General features: G+C 46.2%; 1 protein-coding gene across 1 annotated transcript in view; it reads right to left on the bottom strand.

Annotated features, from left to right (window-relative positions):
- LOC142786996 (monocarboxylate transporter 12-like) overlaps positions 1–18,282 on the bottom strand; it is a 48,845-nt gene that overhangs the window by 29,242 nt on the left and 1,321 nt on the right. Inside the window, exons 2-4 of the mRNA XM_075884613.1 lie at positions 17,877–18,060; positions 14,908–15,051; positions 1,786–2,130 (exon numbers count right to left, since the gene is read on the bottom strand). Coding sequence (XP_075740728.1) covers positions 1,786–2,130; positions 14,908–15,051; positions 17,877–18,060 — 673 coding nt within the window. The remainder of the gene's footprint in view (positions 1–1,785; positions 2,131–14,907; positions 15,052–17,876; positions 18,061–18,282) is intronic.

Below are 18,282 nucleotides of genomic sequence, written 5' to 3'. Positions count from 1 at the left end.
TACCATTTCTTGCACAAAAAGTGCACTTTGAGTACATGTTTAATTAGAAATACCTGTTAGAAAATGTATCCTGTAAGCTCATTGCATTGACAAGAAATAAACAACACTACGCCTAGATACAGGACACAAGGAGAAAGAAGTCGGTTGGAGGAGCGCACACTCAAAACAGCGCTGGTCGCATTCACTTGGTAACAGTTGTTAGTCTGCGCTGGTCCCGTTGACTTATTTCTCCTTGTGTCCTGTATCTAGGCTTAGCTTTGTGTTTTCCATTTGCTCACCAACTAGATCCCCACCGAACATTCCTTCAGTTCACCAACGCGGGCTGGCATTACGAAGTGCGCCGTGTGGCGTCTGAAACTTATGAACTACCATCGTGCTGTCTCTTTTGAAACAGTTTAATACAAGAGCGGATGCGCTTCTCTGCATAAACTAGCATCCAACGGAGCAGCAAGGCAGTCACTTTGTAAATGTATTTACACTAGGTGACGACGAAGCATTTCTTGTCAAAATTACTCCTTATACTGAGAGCGTGATAGCCTCGACTCCAAGACTTGCGTCTTTTCAACCAGGAATTCTGTCCGAATTGTTGGATTTGATCATCGCCACTATTATTTCGCGCAATGCCAATGGCTAAAATGTGGCGTTAGGGGTTCGAAATGTATATTCTCCACAGAAGGGGATGCGTTCAAGTTTCTGCACTTTGCTGTGAGACGCGCTAGAGCTAGCGTGGATTGCAAAATTCCCCCACCAGGGAAGGTTCAGTGATTACAGTGCTTGACAAGACACGCAGGTCTTGGGATCAAATCCTGGTCTCGTCGGTTTTCTTAGGGGCGAAGCTTCTTAAGGTGTGGGTCTGTCCTTCCTCCTGTTCTTGTCGTGCGTAGGCACCGGTGGCACGTACCCACTCTTAAGCGGCTATGCGCCGCAGGGGATGCCAGATGGCAGAGGGCGGTACTTGGAGTGTTCACTAGATGGACACACGGATGGACGCATGGACGGACGAACAGACAGACTAGCAGACTGACGGACGGATGAATGAATGCGCGGAGTGGGTATGTGCGGCAGGAAATGCGAGATGGCGGTACTTGGAGTGTTCACTAGATGGACGCATGGATGGACGGACAGACAGACTAGAAGACGGAAGGACAAATGGAAGCACGCGCAGACGTACGTACAGATGGACGCACAAACGGACGGACGGATTAACGGACGGACAGATGTACAGACGCATGGATGGACGCACGTGTCGTCAGGCGGGCGGACGGAAGCAAGAAAGAACGGACGGATGGAAGCATGGACGGCTGACGGACGCTTAGCCCCACTCATCATCATTCACTCCGTGGATATGCTCGAAGCCTATATATTTAGATGTACGTGTACATTAAAAAACCTCAGGTAGACAAAATTTCTACAGGCCTCCACTACGACGTCCTTCATAATAAGAAGGCAGTTTTATACGTTAAACCACAATTCCTTTCCATGTTCTTCTTCCTATTATTATTATTATTATTATTATTATTATTATTATTATTATTATTATTATTATTATTATTATTATTATTATTATTATTATTATTATTATTATTATTATGGTAACTCAACTCAAGCCCGAACATATGTTTTGTGGCCATTTAAGTGGGTAAGTATATGTTACCCGCGCGTATCTTTCTATGCCGACTAAGGCTGCCACGAGCGCTAACTTTTGTGACAAGCGATACATGTATTTAATGGTTTCATTGCCTGAATTAAATTTCAAGAAGCAACATTGAACGAACACTAGCTTACCTGTATCTCGACCCACTGGAATGATGTAAGGCAGCTGCGCCGAAGACTTCTCGTCAGTGCTATTCACAGTGATGAGTGACTCCACCGAAGTGCCGCATCGCTTGAGCCAGTGGGGTTGACGAAGGAAAAGGCTGAAGGCAGCCGCATTCAAGATGACAGCGCCGAAGATCAGCATTGCTTCTTGGAAGCCGTACCATGCGATCAGCTTCTCAATTAGTTTGGGGAAGACGAAGCTGCCTAGCGTGGAGCCGGCAAAGCACACACCCGTAGCCATCGTTTGGTACTTCACAAAGTGTTCGCTGATCAGCACAGGGTTCATAGCATACACAATTCCAGAGCCGAAACCTGTCAAAAAAAGGCACCCGGCAATAAGTTCAGCAAGTTGTACAAAAACTATTACGTTGTAAAGCGTGGTTTTTGAGAGAAAGAGAGTGACAAAGAGGAAGGTTAATTATATGCTAGCAGACAATTTGCTACCGAGAGTTGGGGTGGGAAACTGCGGATGACAGTGTAGGTGCTGTTTTGTCTTTTCTTTTCTTCTGCGGTATGATCGGCTACCTAAGGTTAACACTTTCCATAGCGCAGTCAGAAAATTTTCTAATAATACAGAATGGCCACAGTATTTAGACTAATCACTACCGCTTCTTTACAAAAAAAAAATTGTGACAACTAATATGCTGAGTAAGTGTCCTGCGTGAGCTACAGTTAGACGGAATGAGCCAGAACCGAGTGAATAGCTGCGTCCGGCCAGCCGTGGCAGAAACTAAGAACCGTAAAGCTCCTTCATCTTGGAAAAGTACCGTCAGCATTTCTTTGCGAACTTCGGCGACTTTGAGTCTATCTATCTATCTATCTATCTATCTATCTATCTATCTATCTATCTATCTATCTATCTATCTATCTATCTATCTATCTATCTATCTATCTATCTATCTATCTATCTATCTATCTATCTATCTATCTATCTAGCCACCTACGACTTTTAGCTCTCCTGGCCGTTTCGATAATGGTACCAATACCAAACTTCGTATGGCCTAACACTACTGTATGAAGAACATATTTAACTAGTCAAAACATGAAAATTATGACATTTACGTCATGAATATCATGATTTACATTTCTTGGTCCTGCAGCTCTTTCAGTGGTTTCATTCACATGGCATGTTGCAAAACTTGTTGGTTTGGCATGATTGCATGGCGAACACAAGCGACAGACCCTAACATCAAAATCAAGACATGCGTGTCATGTAACAACATGACTACATACCACGCTCATGATGCGCTCGCGGCCGTTTCGCTAGCGTCACATATACCAAAATTGGTATTACAGTACGTGAATGGATGACGAAGGAGTGTGACTGGTGCAAACGTGATAATCATGAGATGCGTGTCATGTAACAACATAACTACATGCCACGTTCATGATGCGCTAGCCATCATTTCGCTGGCTTCATTTATACCAAATTTGGTATGACGGGACGTGAATGGATGACGAAGGTACGATACTAGTTCAAATATGATAATCATGACATGCGTGTGATGTAACATTACTACATGCCACAGTGATGATGCGCTCGCAGCCATTTCGCTTGCTTAACAAATACCAAATTTGGTATTACCTGACGGCAAAGGAAGACGAAGGTATGTGACTGGTGGGAACATAATAATAATGAGATGCGTGCCATGTGAGAACATGACTACATGCCACAGTCAAGGCGTCAATACATTTCGACGTGACGCGGTGCATGTACTTGCTGGCGTTCATTTCGTCACGCCGGCGTTGCCATTCCAGGCACCGGTCCTGTCATGTACTCGCAGGTGCGCGCTGCGCTGCGTTGCCTGGACGCATGCGCGTTTCAACGCATTCGGCGTCCCTCCATCCCGAAAGAGAGGGAGACGCAGTGTTGTCTCGGTAACACATAGGCGCGAAATGCAGCATGGCACAATTTGCACCGGTGGCCGCGCTGACGGATGGCGGTCGCGCCTGGCGTCAGACTATAGAGTGCTCGTGTTCTGCTAACATAGCGTCAATGTGTTCAGCGTCCGTGCGCATCAGCGCGACATTGGAGTATATTGGGGCCTTTATGACGCACTCGCTGCCGTTTTGCTTGCTCCATATATACTGTTACGCCTGGGAGTCCACACCAAACGTCAATGCCTCTGCAAAGGCAATCTGTTTCAAGGCCAGCGGTCGAGCCTGCCTGACGCGGTCAACTTAACGACGTCATCAAGCGGTGGCGCTGGTCTGTCCTACGCATCGCACAGCGAGCTCCCTCAGCCCACGAGCCCAATAAAGCAATCGACGCGTTCCAGTCTGGCGAGTCTTACACAATGCGTGGCAACCTCACTCGTCTTTGGGTGCAACCTAGCGCAGCGGCTCCGAATTCAATGATGATGGCGCAGCCCAGCGGCTCCTATTGGAGGATTCTGACATCACTGCCAGCGACGCTTCTGGTTGGACGTTGGTGACGCAAAGGTCCACCGTGTACCTATAAAATTATGGCAGCATGTCCACGATGTAAATAATGGAGAGTGGGGCGAAGCATCCGTCCGTCCATTTGTTCTTGCTTCCGTCCGTCCATGCGCGAGTCTGTGTGGCCGCGCGTGCGCCCATCCACCCATCCTTGCGTGCGTCTGTTCGAGCGTCCGCACGTCCTTCTGTGCGTCCGTCCCTGCGTTCTTCCATGCATTCGCTCCTGCGTCCGTCCGTGCGTCCATCCGTCCGTGCTGCCATCCGTGCGTCCGTCCATGCATCTGTCTGTGTGTCCATTCGACCACCTATTAAACACTCCTAGTACCAAGATCTCGCACCTTTTCATCATATATTCGTCCTATAAAAGCACCGCCATCCAGCGGACATTCGAAGAACTGAACGAGAGAAGGCACACGCCCACTTTCTTACGGCTTGCGCTTCATGTCTACTTTCCACCTTTAACCACCTCGAGCTCATGGTATATACTAGTTCACTGTATTCATGGCACAGTGGCCGAACACTCGCTAAACCTTTGTAAAACCAAGGAGGTTACGCTCAGCGAGTATAACGTAGCAACCCTTTCTTGTCAGATAGTGCTGAATCTACATGCCAATGGCTGCTAGGGGGGAATAATAGACAGGAGAATGTGGCTTTTAGTTAACGCGCGCGCTGCGAATTTTTCATTGTTCAACAACGTACAGAAGAAATCTCCCATCGGCACCACCTTGGAGGTCAAAATGTGACTGGTTACACACTACTACTACTACTACTACTACTACGACTACAAGGGATGAACGGGTGCCGGTATACGGAGCTCCATCTCTAAAAGGCCGAACGGCACGTCGCCAGCAGCTGACTTATGCGTCAGAGAGCAGCCGACGTATTCGTCAGAGAGAACACATCTCGACTCTTCGAGTCCCTAAGGTGTTCGCCCCAGTGCCGAATTGGTAGCACCCCTATGCTGTACATAAACCTCGCCTTAACTCACCGTCGTCTTGTCCGCTCGTCTATCAGCTCTGCGCAGAAGCAGTCGCGAGCTGAGCAACAGACGATACCAAACGGATGGTGACCTAGGCGGCGATTTCCGGAGCAGTAGCGCCTTCGAGACCTTGTTGGCGACGTCGCTTCGTATCAGTGGTGGCAGCGGTGGGATTGGCTGGCATCACCGACATCAATGCGTTGAGTGCCTGATGTTTTCCCCCCGGTTCACCAGACTACTCTAGCACAGGTTATAGCAGTTTATAGAAGGGCTGTGTGAAGCATTAGAGTGAGCTTTGATTGTTTCAAGCCAAGTCGGAGAGCTTTGAAACCAAGGTAAGGCGGAGGATGTAAACACGGCAGTATTAAAAACTGCCTGCACGTCTTGCTAGTAGACTTATATTGGGTACGGCAAGTAGATTCTTAATAGGAGCAAACACCAAGACGCTAGTGTAAACGATGGAGAACTTTAAGGTGAAGGAACTAATCGAAATTTGTGAGGAACTTGGCCTTATTTTGGGCCGTGTGAAACAAAAGCAAGCGATGCTTGAGATCATGAGTGATGCAGGAGTGACGACTGAGGAACTTGATGAGGCCTAGGCAGATATCAAATCACGCAACGAGGAGGCTGAAAGGCGAGAAGTTTGCGAACGCGAAGGAGCTGAAAGGCGAGAAGTTTGCGAACGTGAAGAAGCTGAAAGACGAGAACGCCGTCAGGAGGCCAAGAGACAGGAGCGCCTTGTGTTGAAACGAATAGAATTGGCAATCCTACAGTGTTCGCAGGTGCCTAGCGAGGTTTCTGTGACAGTTCAGGTCAGTGGCCAGAAAATTCGCGACCAACAGCCATCGTTCATGGTAGGCGAGGACATGGCGAAGTATCCCGTCAAGTTCGAACACATGTGTGAGCGAAATGCCTTGGAGCGGTCTCTATGGGCGCAGAACTTGTTAGCTCTTCTTCCCGGCGAAGTGTCCAACGTGATAATGTGCTCGTCGAGGTAAGCGTTTGAGAGCTATGCCGAAGTTAATGAAGTGCTTTTGAGACGTCATAAGTTGTCACCCGAGGCTTTCCGGCGAAGGTTCTGGTAAGCTAAAAAGGCGAATGAGTCGCACGTTGACTTCGCGTTTCGTCTTAAAGTCGATTTAATTGAATAGCTCAAGGGTGAAGGGGTTTATTAGGATCACGATAAAGTGGTAGAATGCATTGCATATGAGTAATTCTACTGCTGCATCGAGGAGGATGTCAAGCTTTGGCTGCAGGACAAACTAAGTAAAGTACAGATAAACAAGGCAGCAGAGTTAGCTGAGGAGAATTACACTCAACGAAAGTTGCATAGCAGCGCAGTGTGCGTTGAAAAGAATGAAAGGAACGAGGGCTTCTAAAGAAAACCTGATCAATGAAAACCCACTCCGCACCGTAATTTCTGGAAGGACCCGTCTCCTACGAAGGACACTGTTGGGGAAGGGCAAACGAAAGTGGAGAAGTCGAGTGAGGTTTCTGAACAACGCACTGATACCATACGGGCGTTTGAATCAAGGAAGCCGCTAGTCTGCTACAACTGCAAAAAGGAAAGGCACATCGCGATAAACTGTAAGCAAAGTGTGCTTTCGCAACAATCCGAGAATAGGAAAATAACATGCAATATTTAGAGCCGTATCTTCAAGAAATTAGTGTAAGATGGAAAACGTGTCGAGCACTTTGAGACTCAGTGGCAGCCATGGACGCTGTCCACCCTTTGTTGGTGTCTCCGGATGACTTTACAGGAGAATGCGCGTGGATTAGGCGAGTCGCCGAGGAGCAGCGTGCTTGCTCACCAATCGCTACGGTTGTCATTAAAGGCCCGTTCCGTGAGCTTCGCACCCAAGCAGCTCTGTCTGCCGTGCTTCCCGATCGTTTTCCTCATCTTTTTTTTAATAACTCTGAACAGGTCGTCAAAAAGCAGGGTAAATCATTGTTCTTCAATTTAGCGTACATGGCCCTCACGCGATACGAAGCGCTGAAGCTTTCGCAGGAACTTGATCTTGTTCAATGTGGTGAAACACCACCTCCAAAAGCTGCTGATCTTTGTGACGGCGAGTCGATGGAAACTCAGACAGGAAATTTTTCGTGTAAGTCATTTGAGCAGTCACTCGAGCAGCCCGTTGCCGAAGCGACTGAAGTGGTCTCTGTCGGTGGAGGAGACGACATGGCACCATTGAGTCAGAGCAAGAGGGGTGCAACGCTCTTTCCTGTAGCAGAAAGTTGGAATGAGCTGTCGAAGGTTCATCGACAAACATTCATTCGAGAGCAGCGTGAAGATTTCTCGAATAAAGCGCTAATGGAAAGCGTAAACTTGGGGAAAAATGAAGGCTTCTGTATTTGAGAAGGCAGGGCTCCTGTATCAAAGCTACACAACTGTGCAAGGTCGCAAGTATGAGCAGCTCTTGGTGCCACAAAAGTATCGTAGCCAACTATTGAAACTGGCGCATGAAAATTCGTAGGCAGGGCATCTCGGCATAAAAAAGAGCAAGGTTATTGTTTCCCTTTAGTTTTATTGGTCGAAATGCTGGAAGCATATCGAAGACTTTGTACGCTCACGTGACACTTGTCAGAAAGCGGGGAAATCCATGGACAAGTGGAAGGTGTCCATGAAGCTTCTGCCAATTATCACAGAGCCTTATCGGCACCTAGTGATTGATATCGTCGGGGCATTGCCAGAGTCAAGGTAAGGTTGTCGGTACATCCTGACGGCCCTCTGTGTCACCACAAAACTTCCGGAAGCCATACCACTCAAAGGGGCCCTGCGACACTATTTGAGCATTTATTTTCCATTGGTTCTTCTGGTGCTGTGGAATGCGCCGATATCGTTGCGCACATGGCAACTCCAAAATTGACGCGGTTATAATTTCAATTCACGGGATAAACTACCTTGATTTCACCCTACTGCGACACACATCGGCTATTTTTTCATGGGAAGGGGCATCGTGTCGTGTGACGTGACGACAAGCACCACTCGCTTTTGATTCGCTTCACGCGAGAAATGGCGTGCAATATTCATACCGGGGTAGCTAGGCCATACGTGTTGATGCTAAAAACAGCAAAAACCTTTTTTAATAGTTTCTCAGGAAGTAAGCATTTCTATTTCTAAGTGATGTATTTTTAGAACAATGAACACAACACTTAGACTGCGAACCAGGCTACGGTACGCCAGCATTTAGAAGTGGAAATGTATGCGACATTTTTATTGAGCCGAAAATGCGACAGGGGGTGAGCGCTGGCGTTGCCGTTGAACCTGTCGGGTATGCAAACCGAGAAGGGACTCCGCACAAAGCGCATGTGTGGATCTTGCACAGTGTGACCGTGGGAGCGTCTGCTACCCAACACACGTTGTTCGTGATAGGCATGCTAACGACACCGTGAAAAGAGTGGTAGCGAGGTATTGTGTGAAGGCTACAATACGGCGACATTTCCGGAATGTCTTTTTGAGACGCGCGCTGTAATTTGAAGCAGTCTTTAACGTCAGCAGGCGAGTGAAATGCAAATAATAGCGTTTCTCGTCATCGCCTGCTCCAGTTTTCAACTTTGAGGACTCATATATAACTTCACTTTTCATGCACACATTTCCATCATTATGAATGCATTGATCTTAGTATTCATCGCTACACGCGTTACGGCGATAAATAAGACTGTCCTGAAAGTGTCGCAGGGCACCTTCAAGGAGCTCAATTCCCCTCATGTCGTGGATGCACTGCTATCTATATTTTCACGCGTCGGATTTCCTTCTGAATTCCAATGCGACAATGGTAGTGTCTTCACCAGCTGCTCTACCTTTACCTTTTTGAATAAATACGGGATAAATGTAGTGCACAGCTCGATCGATCACCCGCTATATAATCTGGTAGAGCCTATGCATTCCGTTCTAAAACGGATACTGAAAGCTCTTTTCTACGAGCACAAATGTGACTGGGAAGGGTGTATTCCTGCCGCTATGTTCGCTTTGAGATCAGCTCCTCATGAGAGCACTGGTTTTAGCCCTGCAGAGCTCGTGTATGGAAGGAGTTGGAGAACAGCATTGCGAATGCTACGCGAGTCTTGGGAGGGATTTGATAAATACTCTAATGTAGTTGCCTATGTTCTAGACCTCTTTCAGAGGCTTGAAACAAGGAAAAATCTTGTAAAAAGCCTCATGAAGGCCGCACAAGTATTGTCGAAGGTGTACTACGACAAATCGGCCAAGAAACGCACCTTTGAAGTGGGTAGTCAGGTAGTGCTGCTGCGGCCGTCCAAAAGGAAGAAGCTTGAGGTTCATTGGGAAGGGCCTGCCAAAGTAATATTGAAGCTTCCCGATACCAATTATGAAGTGAAAATAATAAGGCGGACGAACAAAACTTACCACAGTACCGTGACGAAACCCTAAGTTCTACGTCAAGCGGTCGTAAATCTGCTTTTCCATGCTTCAGAAGAAGAGGGAGCAGAAATTTTGAATTGTAGTAAAATAATCGAAAGGGGATCCTATGCAATCCTGGAGCAGTTGAACCTGGAGCCAAGCTTAAGGGCAGTCCAGAAGGAGGACTTCAGAAGGAATGTTTAGGAGTAAAAACGTGTTTTCGGAACGTCCCAGTTACTCGACGGTGATTGAGCACGATAACTAGCTAACTTGTGAGGAGACAATCCGTAGCAAGCTGTATCGAAGTTCTCCTATGCAAAAACAGATAATTAAAGAGGAGATCGATAAAATGCTAGACTTGAGAGTCTTAGTACCGGGTGAGAGTGACTACACATCCCCTCTAATATTGGTTCAAGTGCTAGGAAAACATCCGAGGCCATGCATCAATTATCGGCGTCTTAACGCCATATTTCGAGACCAAACTTACCCGATACCAAATCTGAAGGAGAGGGTACAAACTGTGTAACAGTCTAGTTTTATATTTACGTTAGACCTCGTGCGACGGTATTAACAGGTCCACCTTACGGAGTGCGCTAGCCACTATGCCGCATTCGTTTCTGCATTCGGGACAAATCGTCCAATTAAGCTGAGCTCTGTATCGAAAAATGCGCCCTTTTGTTTTTCAGTTAATGGACTGCGTGCCTAATGTCCGCTCTGAGTTCGCTCTGCTGTATCTTGACGATGTCGCCATCTTTTCAAATAACTGGGAAGAACATGTCGAGTATTTACGCGTCGTACTGAACTGGTTGAAAGCAGCTGGTCTTACCGTGAAACCTAATAAATGTCACCTAGGGTTCAGCGAGGTGTATTGCATTGGACACGTTGTGGGGCATTGCCGGCGTAGACCTTCAGAAATTAGAGTAGCCGCCGTTGCGAAATATCAATGACCAACCACAAAATCTGGGATAAGGGCATTCTCGGGCCTAGCTGGATACTATCAGTCTTACGTGCAAAACTACTCAAGCATTGCCAGCCCTCTAACTGTCGCACTTCGAAATTTCGAGCCTTTTAAAGCAGTATGGGACTCAGAAAAAGAGAAGGCGTTTTGGAAGCTTAAACAGGCCTTAAGCGAAAAGCCCATTCTCATGACACCCGATTTCTCTAAGAGATTTGTCATTCAATGCGATGCAAGTGATCGTGGCATGGGAGGTATATTGTGTCAGGAAGGCAGTGCTGGTAAGGAAAGGCCAGTAGGGAATGTCAAAACTCAACTGCAGGGAAGAGGCATACAGTACCTCTGAAAAGCAATGAGCTTGCCTCGTGTGGGCCATTGAAACCTAGCCTGTTTTGTCTGCGGTTCGAGGTTTGTGGTAGAAACGAACCACTGTCTTCTAACCTGGATAAATAACACGTCGCCTAAAAGTGGCCGGTACTGAGGTGGAGCGTGATACTCAAACACCACATTTTTCACGTTCGCTACAAAAAAAAGAAAGCTAAATGCTATATCAGACGCATTGAACCGTGCGTTTTAGCATGTACCTCCTTCACATTTCGGTCTCTCGCTGGCGAGTCGGGACAAAATTTTTTCCTCATCACGGCCTTGGCTGAGCGCTCTTGATCGTAGTTATCTCAAGGAGTCGACTTTATGTTGTATTCTATTTCATTACGTTCTTGTACGTGTGAAAATGAGTTCTAATTTTAAGAGTAGTGTGTCCCACATGTGCCTCTTGTTGTAGAGAGAACGAAACCGATAGGCACGTAGCTAGGTCTATGTTGAACTATACTTTGTGTGGTGTTCTGTCGGGTAAGCGAGGGCATTTGCTCGTGTCGTGTGTTGTCTGTTGTCGAACCGTTCTTGACAAGTTGCAGAACCATCTACAAGTGCTGAGACCGAAAATCGTCCGAAGAGACTACCGAAGCTAGCAGACAAGTTGTGGCGACAAGCCAGTATCTTGCCTTTCCGATGCATTGTCTGGCGGTGGGGGTGCTGTTACGCCTGGGAGTCCACACCGAACGTCAATGCCTCCGCAAAGGCAATCTGTGTCATGGCCAACAATCGAGCCCGCCTGACTCGATCAACTCAACGACGTCATCAAGCGGTGGCGCTGGTCTGTCCTACGCATCGCACAGTGAGCTCCCTCAGCCCACGAGCCCAATAAAGCAATCGCGCGTTCCAGTCTGGCGAGTCTTACACAATGCGTGGCAACCTCACTTGTCCCTAGGTGCAACCCAGCGCAGCGGCTCTGGATTTGATGATTATGACGCAGCCCAACGGCGGGTCCCCATCGGAGGATTCTGACACCATGGCCAGCAGCGCTTCTGGTTGGACGTTGGTGATGCAAAGGTTCACCCGATGGCTCTAAAAAAGTCAAGTGGCACGTCGCCTGCAGCTAACCTATCCGTCAGATAGCAGCCGACGTATTCGTCAGAGAGAAAGCATTTCGGCTCTTCGAGTTCCTAAGCTGTTGGCCCCAGTGCCGAATTGGTAACGCCTCTATTTCTATGCCGTAAATAAGCCTCGCCTTTACTCACCGTCGTCTTGTGCGCTCGCTTATCAGCCCTGGCAGAAGCAGTCACGAGCTGAGAAACACACGCTACCAAACGGCTGGTGACCTTCCCGGCGTAGTTCGAAGCAGTGGTGCCTTCGGGACCGTGTCGGCGTCGTCGCTTCGTAACAATACCAAATGGGTGTTATATGACGTCATTGAATGAGGAAATAAATGACTGGTGCAAACATGATAATCCTGACACACATGTCAGCTAAGAACATGACAACATACCACGCTCACAGCGTGCTGGCGTCCATTTCGCTAACTCCGCATATACTAAATTTGCACCTGACATGAATAGAAGACGAAAGTAAACGACACATCCAAACTTGATCATCATGACACGGAATTCATGTGCGGCATCATTTACTTCCACCTGGTAACCTTGTGCTTTTTTCAAAGTGACATATCAACATTTTCCATTCGTGCTTCGCATATCAGCGATTCCCACTGTACGTGGGATCTGCCAATTTTTACTGCACCATGATTGCTTTCCTTCGCGGTTGCACTTCGAGACACGTTCATCTTGCGCTTTGCTTGTGCTTTTCTTTTTTGCTTGTGCAATTTTTCGCCGATGCTCTGCATAACAAACGTAACGTGCGCTTTGTTTTCTGTACTTTGTGTGAGGGCTAAGCCATGCTGTTGCGCCTATGACTGCAAGAACTACAGAGAAAATGGTTACTGACCTGTTAGGATACCCCAAGGTAAACACGATGGCTTGCGCAAGCAACAGTGGCTGCACAACATCGGCCGAAAATCTTCGTCTCGACAAAGAACAGTGTACTTCGCGCCTTTCTTTTTGCTTGTATCAAAGCAACAACGAATTCTGCATTTGAAATATTGTTTCGATGTGCTCATCCACATGCGTGTTTTTAGGGGCGAAGCTTTTTGCGCCGTGGGTCGTATGTCCCGTGTCGTCGTAGTAGCCGGTTGCAAGGCATTGGATGTCAATAAAAACGATGTCACAGCATAACTACGGAGTGAATGATGATGTGCGGAATGAAGAGACCGTCCGTCAGTCCATTCATGCTTCCGTGCGTCCGTGTGTACATCCATTAATTCTTCCATGCGTCCATCCGTCCGTCCATCTGTGCGTCCGTCCGTGCGCACGTTTCGCCCCTCTCGTCATCATTCACCTCGCTGGTATGCTGTGAATTTTTTCTCGGCTATTCGCACGTTGCTTCGAAGTGGAATGGTCATATCAATTGGCTGAATTTCTTTGCTAGAAACAAAGAGAAAGTGGAATCGTTTAACGTTTTTTACAAAAGTTATGTCAAAAAATTTTGCCCTAAATGTACCTTGTTGCGTTCAGTCAGCCACTTCTGGGAATACCCGCCGTAAACATGATCTATCCTTGACACTGATATTTGAACGAAGTAATGCTTACAAATACAGTCATTTTCCCAGAACAGTTGATGACTGCGATTCACTGGCTCAGGAGATTTTTCAATTCCTTCAATTTACTTACTACTTTAGTACATGTCGTCAGCGCCGACTGGCTAGTTAGGATTTCATTACTGTAGCTGCCCCACAAACGATGCACAGAAGCCTACGTCGAGCTACGCCTCCTTTGTTGTTTCGAGAGGAGGGTGTTCGAATGGTGAAATGTCATCTAGAATTAAAGTCGAATGCAATAGTGCTGAATAGTGGCCAGAAATAGAGACTATAGAATGAAATACCCAGTGAAATATATCCTATACAATATGGTGAAAAACAAGGAAAAAAATCTGCTCATGTCTCCAAGCACACAGCGCGTTGAGTGACTGCTGCCAAAAAGTTATGAATTGTTATGCAGAAACACAAGCTGCTCTACATGAGCTGGCTTAAAGCTCTCTTGTCGTGATTTTACGATGTTTTGTGCAGTTCAACTGATGTGCTCCCATGAAATCTCAATAGGAGGCATGGGAAAACATTGCAATTATGTTTTAAAGAAACGTGGATAAACTGCTGTTCAATGCTCTTTTGACTATTTCAAAAAGTCGTCCATTAATTGATCTCAAGGGTTCATTGACGTATTGTTCAACATATTGACGGTAAGGTCTCTGCTCAGTGCGTTAGGCATTTTTGACGCTAGCAGTTTGACACTCTTCCAGGCTTTTCTCTGCCAGTCGTTTTTGAAGCCATCGTGCGCAGAAATGTATTTGGTGACATGTGTTCAGAAAACGTAGTGTGCATATCGGGCGTTTGCCAACGAGCAAGCTTAAGGGTGACTTTCTTAATGGAAAAAATTCTCTCCTGCAAGCCTCCCTGGCATCGTCTACAAGATCCTATGCAACTACTGCAATTCAGTATAAATCAGTGAAAGCGCAAATTTCTGCACGCGTCTGAAGCAGCAGCATAAAAAAGACTCCACCAAGGACCATGCAGAGCATGCCAAGAAGACGGGAACACGGGGTCAGATGGAAAAGCATGCGAACAATGGCCACGAAGAAGAACTTGAAAACCAGGCTAAATCTCGAATATACTGAAAAGTCAGACATCTGACGCCCAAAATCACGTGTGCCCCCACAGTTTGTGTGATGCGCTCCACAATACCTAAAAGCCTGCCGCTCAGCAGACATTCAATTGTGAACCAGGTACTGTCACGGATCTAGAAACGTCGCTTTGCTTTGTTTTGTTTTATAACATTGGAAATTCGACCACTTTTTACAAATTATTTTAGGGGGTCACTTCAATTGTTTACGTTTTATTATCAAGAGCATTCGCTTAAAGCACAAGAGCTACAAAGACACTGCCTCACCACGGCGCTGTGCACTCACCGTGAACAATGCCTAGCGTAAGGTGTAGGCTCCACATGTTTGTAGCGAAGTAGGCCAGCATGACGCCTCCAGCTGAAATGATGCTGCCCAAGAGAATGACCGGCCTTGTCGTGAAACGGTGCGCAAGGGGACCAGCCAGCAGACCTGCGAGGAGCAACGCCTGGTGTTCACTATCAATCACTTGAACTGGAAAGCGTGCATGCACACGAGAACCCGCGTATGGCATCCATGAGCAGTTCATCGTGCTGATGTATTTTAAAAATATTACCCCAACAGAGTATAAAACAATATCAATAAATTGATTAGATACTGTTGACACACAACTCTCCTTAAACGGACTATCGATAGCACCAATATCTTGCTTTAGAGTGACCCAGAACTCGCCAAAACGGGTGATTAGATTCAGGTGGAAAATAAAAGAGCAAAAATTATGGTGGCAGGTAGCAGCAAACTTTTCGCCATCTGAGTAGGATATATATTTTCGAATCGCGTTCATAACTAACAAATACCAGAATGTCGCGCCCCTAGCACTAGAGCTTTGAAAAACAAATGTGAATTCCTAATAACGTTGTTGAGTTTTTTAAAGCGCACCGGAATAAGGGCTTAAATTTGTAATATGTTTGTTATTGTTCATTTCGTTTGTTTCTACTAGGCTTACTAGTTAAAAGTACCACATAAAAAGTGGCGCTGCTTTCGTGGCCTCTGCTGAGAAACGGATGCGCGCAACCACGAGGGGTTTCCAGAGAAGCTCGATTCCCGCCGGGTCGGGCGCGTCGGAAAAAGCACGCGAGCTTGTGAATGCGATTGCTGCGGCACGCGAATTGCCATGGACCTAGTGCTCTGTGGGGAATAGCTTCATGCGTGCTGCTGGTGGTGGCGATGGTGGCGTTTCGTCGGATTCATCGCTACCGCTGTCGTCCGTCGAAGCATGTCACTCTCGTCCTACCTAATAGGGGTCCAACTTTTGCGCTTGCATGAGAGCCAAAATTCATTTCTCTAACTTGCTCAAGTTGTCAAGCGATGTCATATTGAATCCATCCAACTACACTACTATGCATGAATTGTGGATTACGTGTAAACGCGTCGTTTTGTTTTCGAAGACATGGCTTAGCTAGACTCGGCTAAAGTCTAAAAAACGATCTATTCGCAACCAAAAGTCCTTACATGAAGAGCCCCGGAAAAGTGCTGTAGTTTTGTAAAATAATTTAGCCCGCTATAAAGCAGTGGTCATGAGACTGCAGTCTTGAGAAACACACCATTACGTGTTTGTGCTTAGGTCTTCACTTTTCATCATTGCTGGCGTTGAACTGGCGTATAAATCGCTATCGTGATCACATTCACTGTTTTCTGCATACCTACTTAAGACTGCATAATTGCCACAAATAAAAAATATATAATTATAAATGTTTTGCGGAGTTTTTCGCGTTACCATGCCATGATTACAAGCTCTGACTGGTAGGCTTTTTGTTGCACTCATGAAAACAGGTACCATAAATATTGGTTACGGGTCCCTTCAAGCTCTTGCTACTGTAACAAAACTATAGGGAACACTCCTATATACTATCAATAAATCATCGGTTGGATTACCAATAAATCATTGGCACCATTTCTTCAGGTAATACTATTGAGTGGGGAGTCAATAATTACGTTGTTTCGGTTGAGAATAATGTCAAAAAATCCCCAAGAGCCGAGTGCAGCAACACTTAGATCGTTTACAGAAACTCTTTTAGGAAAATAAGTAGTTTATTCCGGCAGCAGAAATGCTGGATCATGGCCAATCAAAAAAATTTTGGCTAAAAACAGTCAGTTACACCTGAAAACGAACAAACTTAGTTGTTGATGTTCTTAGGTTGGAAAGTGAACGGTGAAACCCCAACCATTGCTGTTTGATATTTTTTCTTTCAAATCAGAAAATGTAACTTGAATTTGAGGGCTGGCAGTTCTCTCATATATATCTATATAACGGCTAGTTTGTCGCTACAGATGAACAGTTCAACCTAATTACAATGTGCCAGTGAAGCATTCTGCTGAAAGAACGCGAGCCTGTCAGTGTTTCTGCTTTTCAGCGTGCTGCTATTGCTCCGCCATTTACGAGGCACTGGAGAAACTCAGTTGATGCTGAATTGAGCTTGTGTGGTTGATATTACCTTATCAATACTGTACTATGAAACTAAGGGTCGATAGTGCTATTGACAGTTTTTTCACTCAACTATTGATAAAATTGATATTGTTATCATTAGTAGTGCCTCACAAGTAAACACGCTGGACCCATTTTATTGCTGCTACCTTCTGTGCTCTAGGGTACCAATACGAAGTGAGCACACACGCATTGCGTGTGGTCGACTTTCTTTGTTATTTGTCGGGTCAGCGTTGAATACTAAGACTGCCACTCATCATTCCTGTACGGTACCGTATAGGAAGATGCACTTTAATTCGAGGAATTTGTATATGCAGTTGAGCGTTCAATAACAAGACGTCTAACATCATTCATTTAAGGTATTGTATTGGAAGATGTACTCTAATGCGATGAATTTGTATATGCAGCTTTCATAAGATCTACAATTTAACAGTGCTCACAGACTTGAAAATTGCAGTGCTCGCAGAAATGAAAATTTCGTATACCAGCAAGGAAGCGCGAATCTAATTAGATGTTCTCTTCGGTTCTGCTTTTGCCCGTACGCTTGAAGTCACCATTAATTCAAGTTTTATATACAAGGATGAACCCAGTGCAACTTTTATGACTGCAAACTTTTCCGATGCGATTTCTTCTCTGCAGCTTTGTTTGAGAGTAATTTTGTGCGCATATATGTAAGTGCTGTTTTGTACCTTACCTATACAACGGTGACAAATTTCAAAACTTGGCGTGGGAAAACAGGGCGATTCTTTTGTGTTACTGTTATAACATTTTTTGTGCATTATTTAGGCGCATACATGACAACCTGCAGCCACAGAAGTGGTTATGCACTCACCCGACAGCACTCTCCCACCACCCAGTAGCATGATTGTCCACGAGGCCTCTTCTCTGTTGGCGCCGAACTCCTGCATAATGGCCACGAAAAGGACGCCGAAGGCCCGCAACGGGGCCAGAGCGAAGAAGGCTGACAAGGCACAGGCACCCGCCGTGCACCAGCTGTGAACGCTGTCCGGCCCATGCTGCGTGACACGTGGAGAAGAAAGTACAGTTCACACGTGACACCATGTACTGCACTTAAGACGCTGACTGCCACAGATTTCCATGTTTAAGGAATCTCGAGCACATGCTCACACAATAATGAGGAAAGCGTCACCGCGTGTACAGGCCTCACAATTCTCATAATGTCGCAGGTACCTAAAGTTCGCGGCATAGATATATAGCCAGGAGATGGATGGATCAGC

This window comes from Rhipicephalus microplus, unplaced genomic scaffold (genome assembly GCF_043290135.1).
Source record: "Rhipicephalus microplus isolate Deutch F79 unplaced genomic scaffold, USDA_Rmic scaffold_41, whole genome shotgun sequence".
NCBI classification, from domain to species: Eukaryota; Metazoa; Arthropoda; class Arachnida; order Ixodida; family Ixodidae; genus Rhipicephalus; species Rhipicephalus microplus.
Note: the sequence above shows the minus strand (reverse complement) of the source record. Positions and strands in the feature narration are given on the sequence as shown.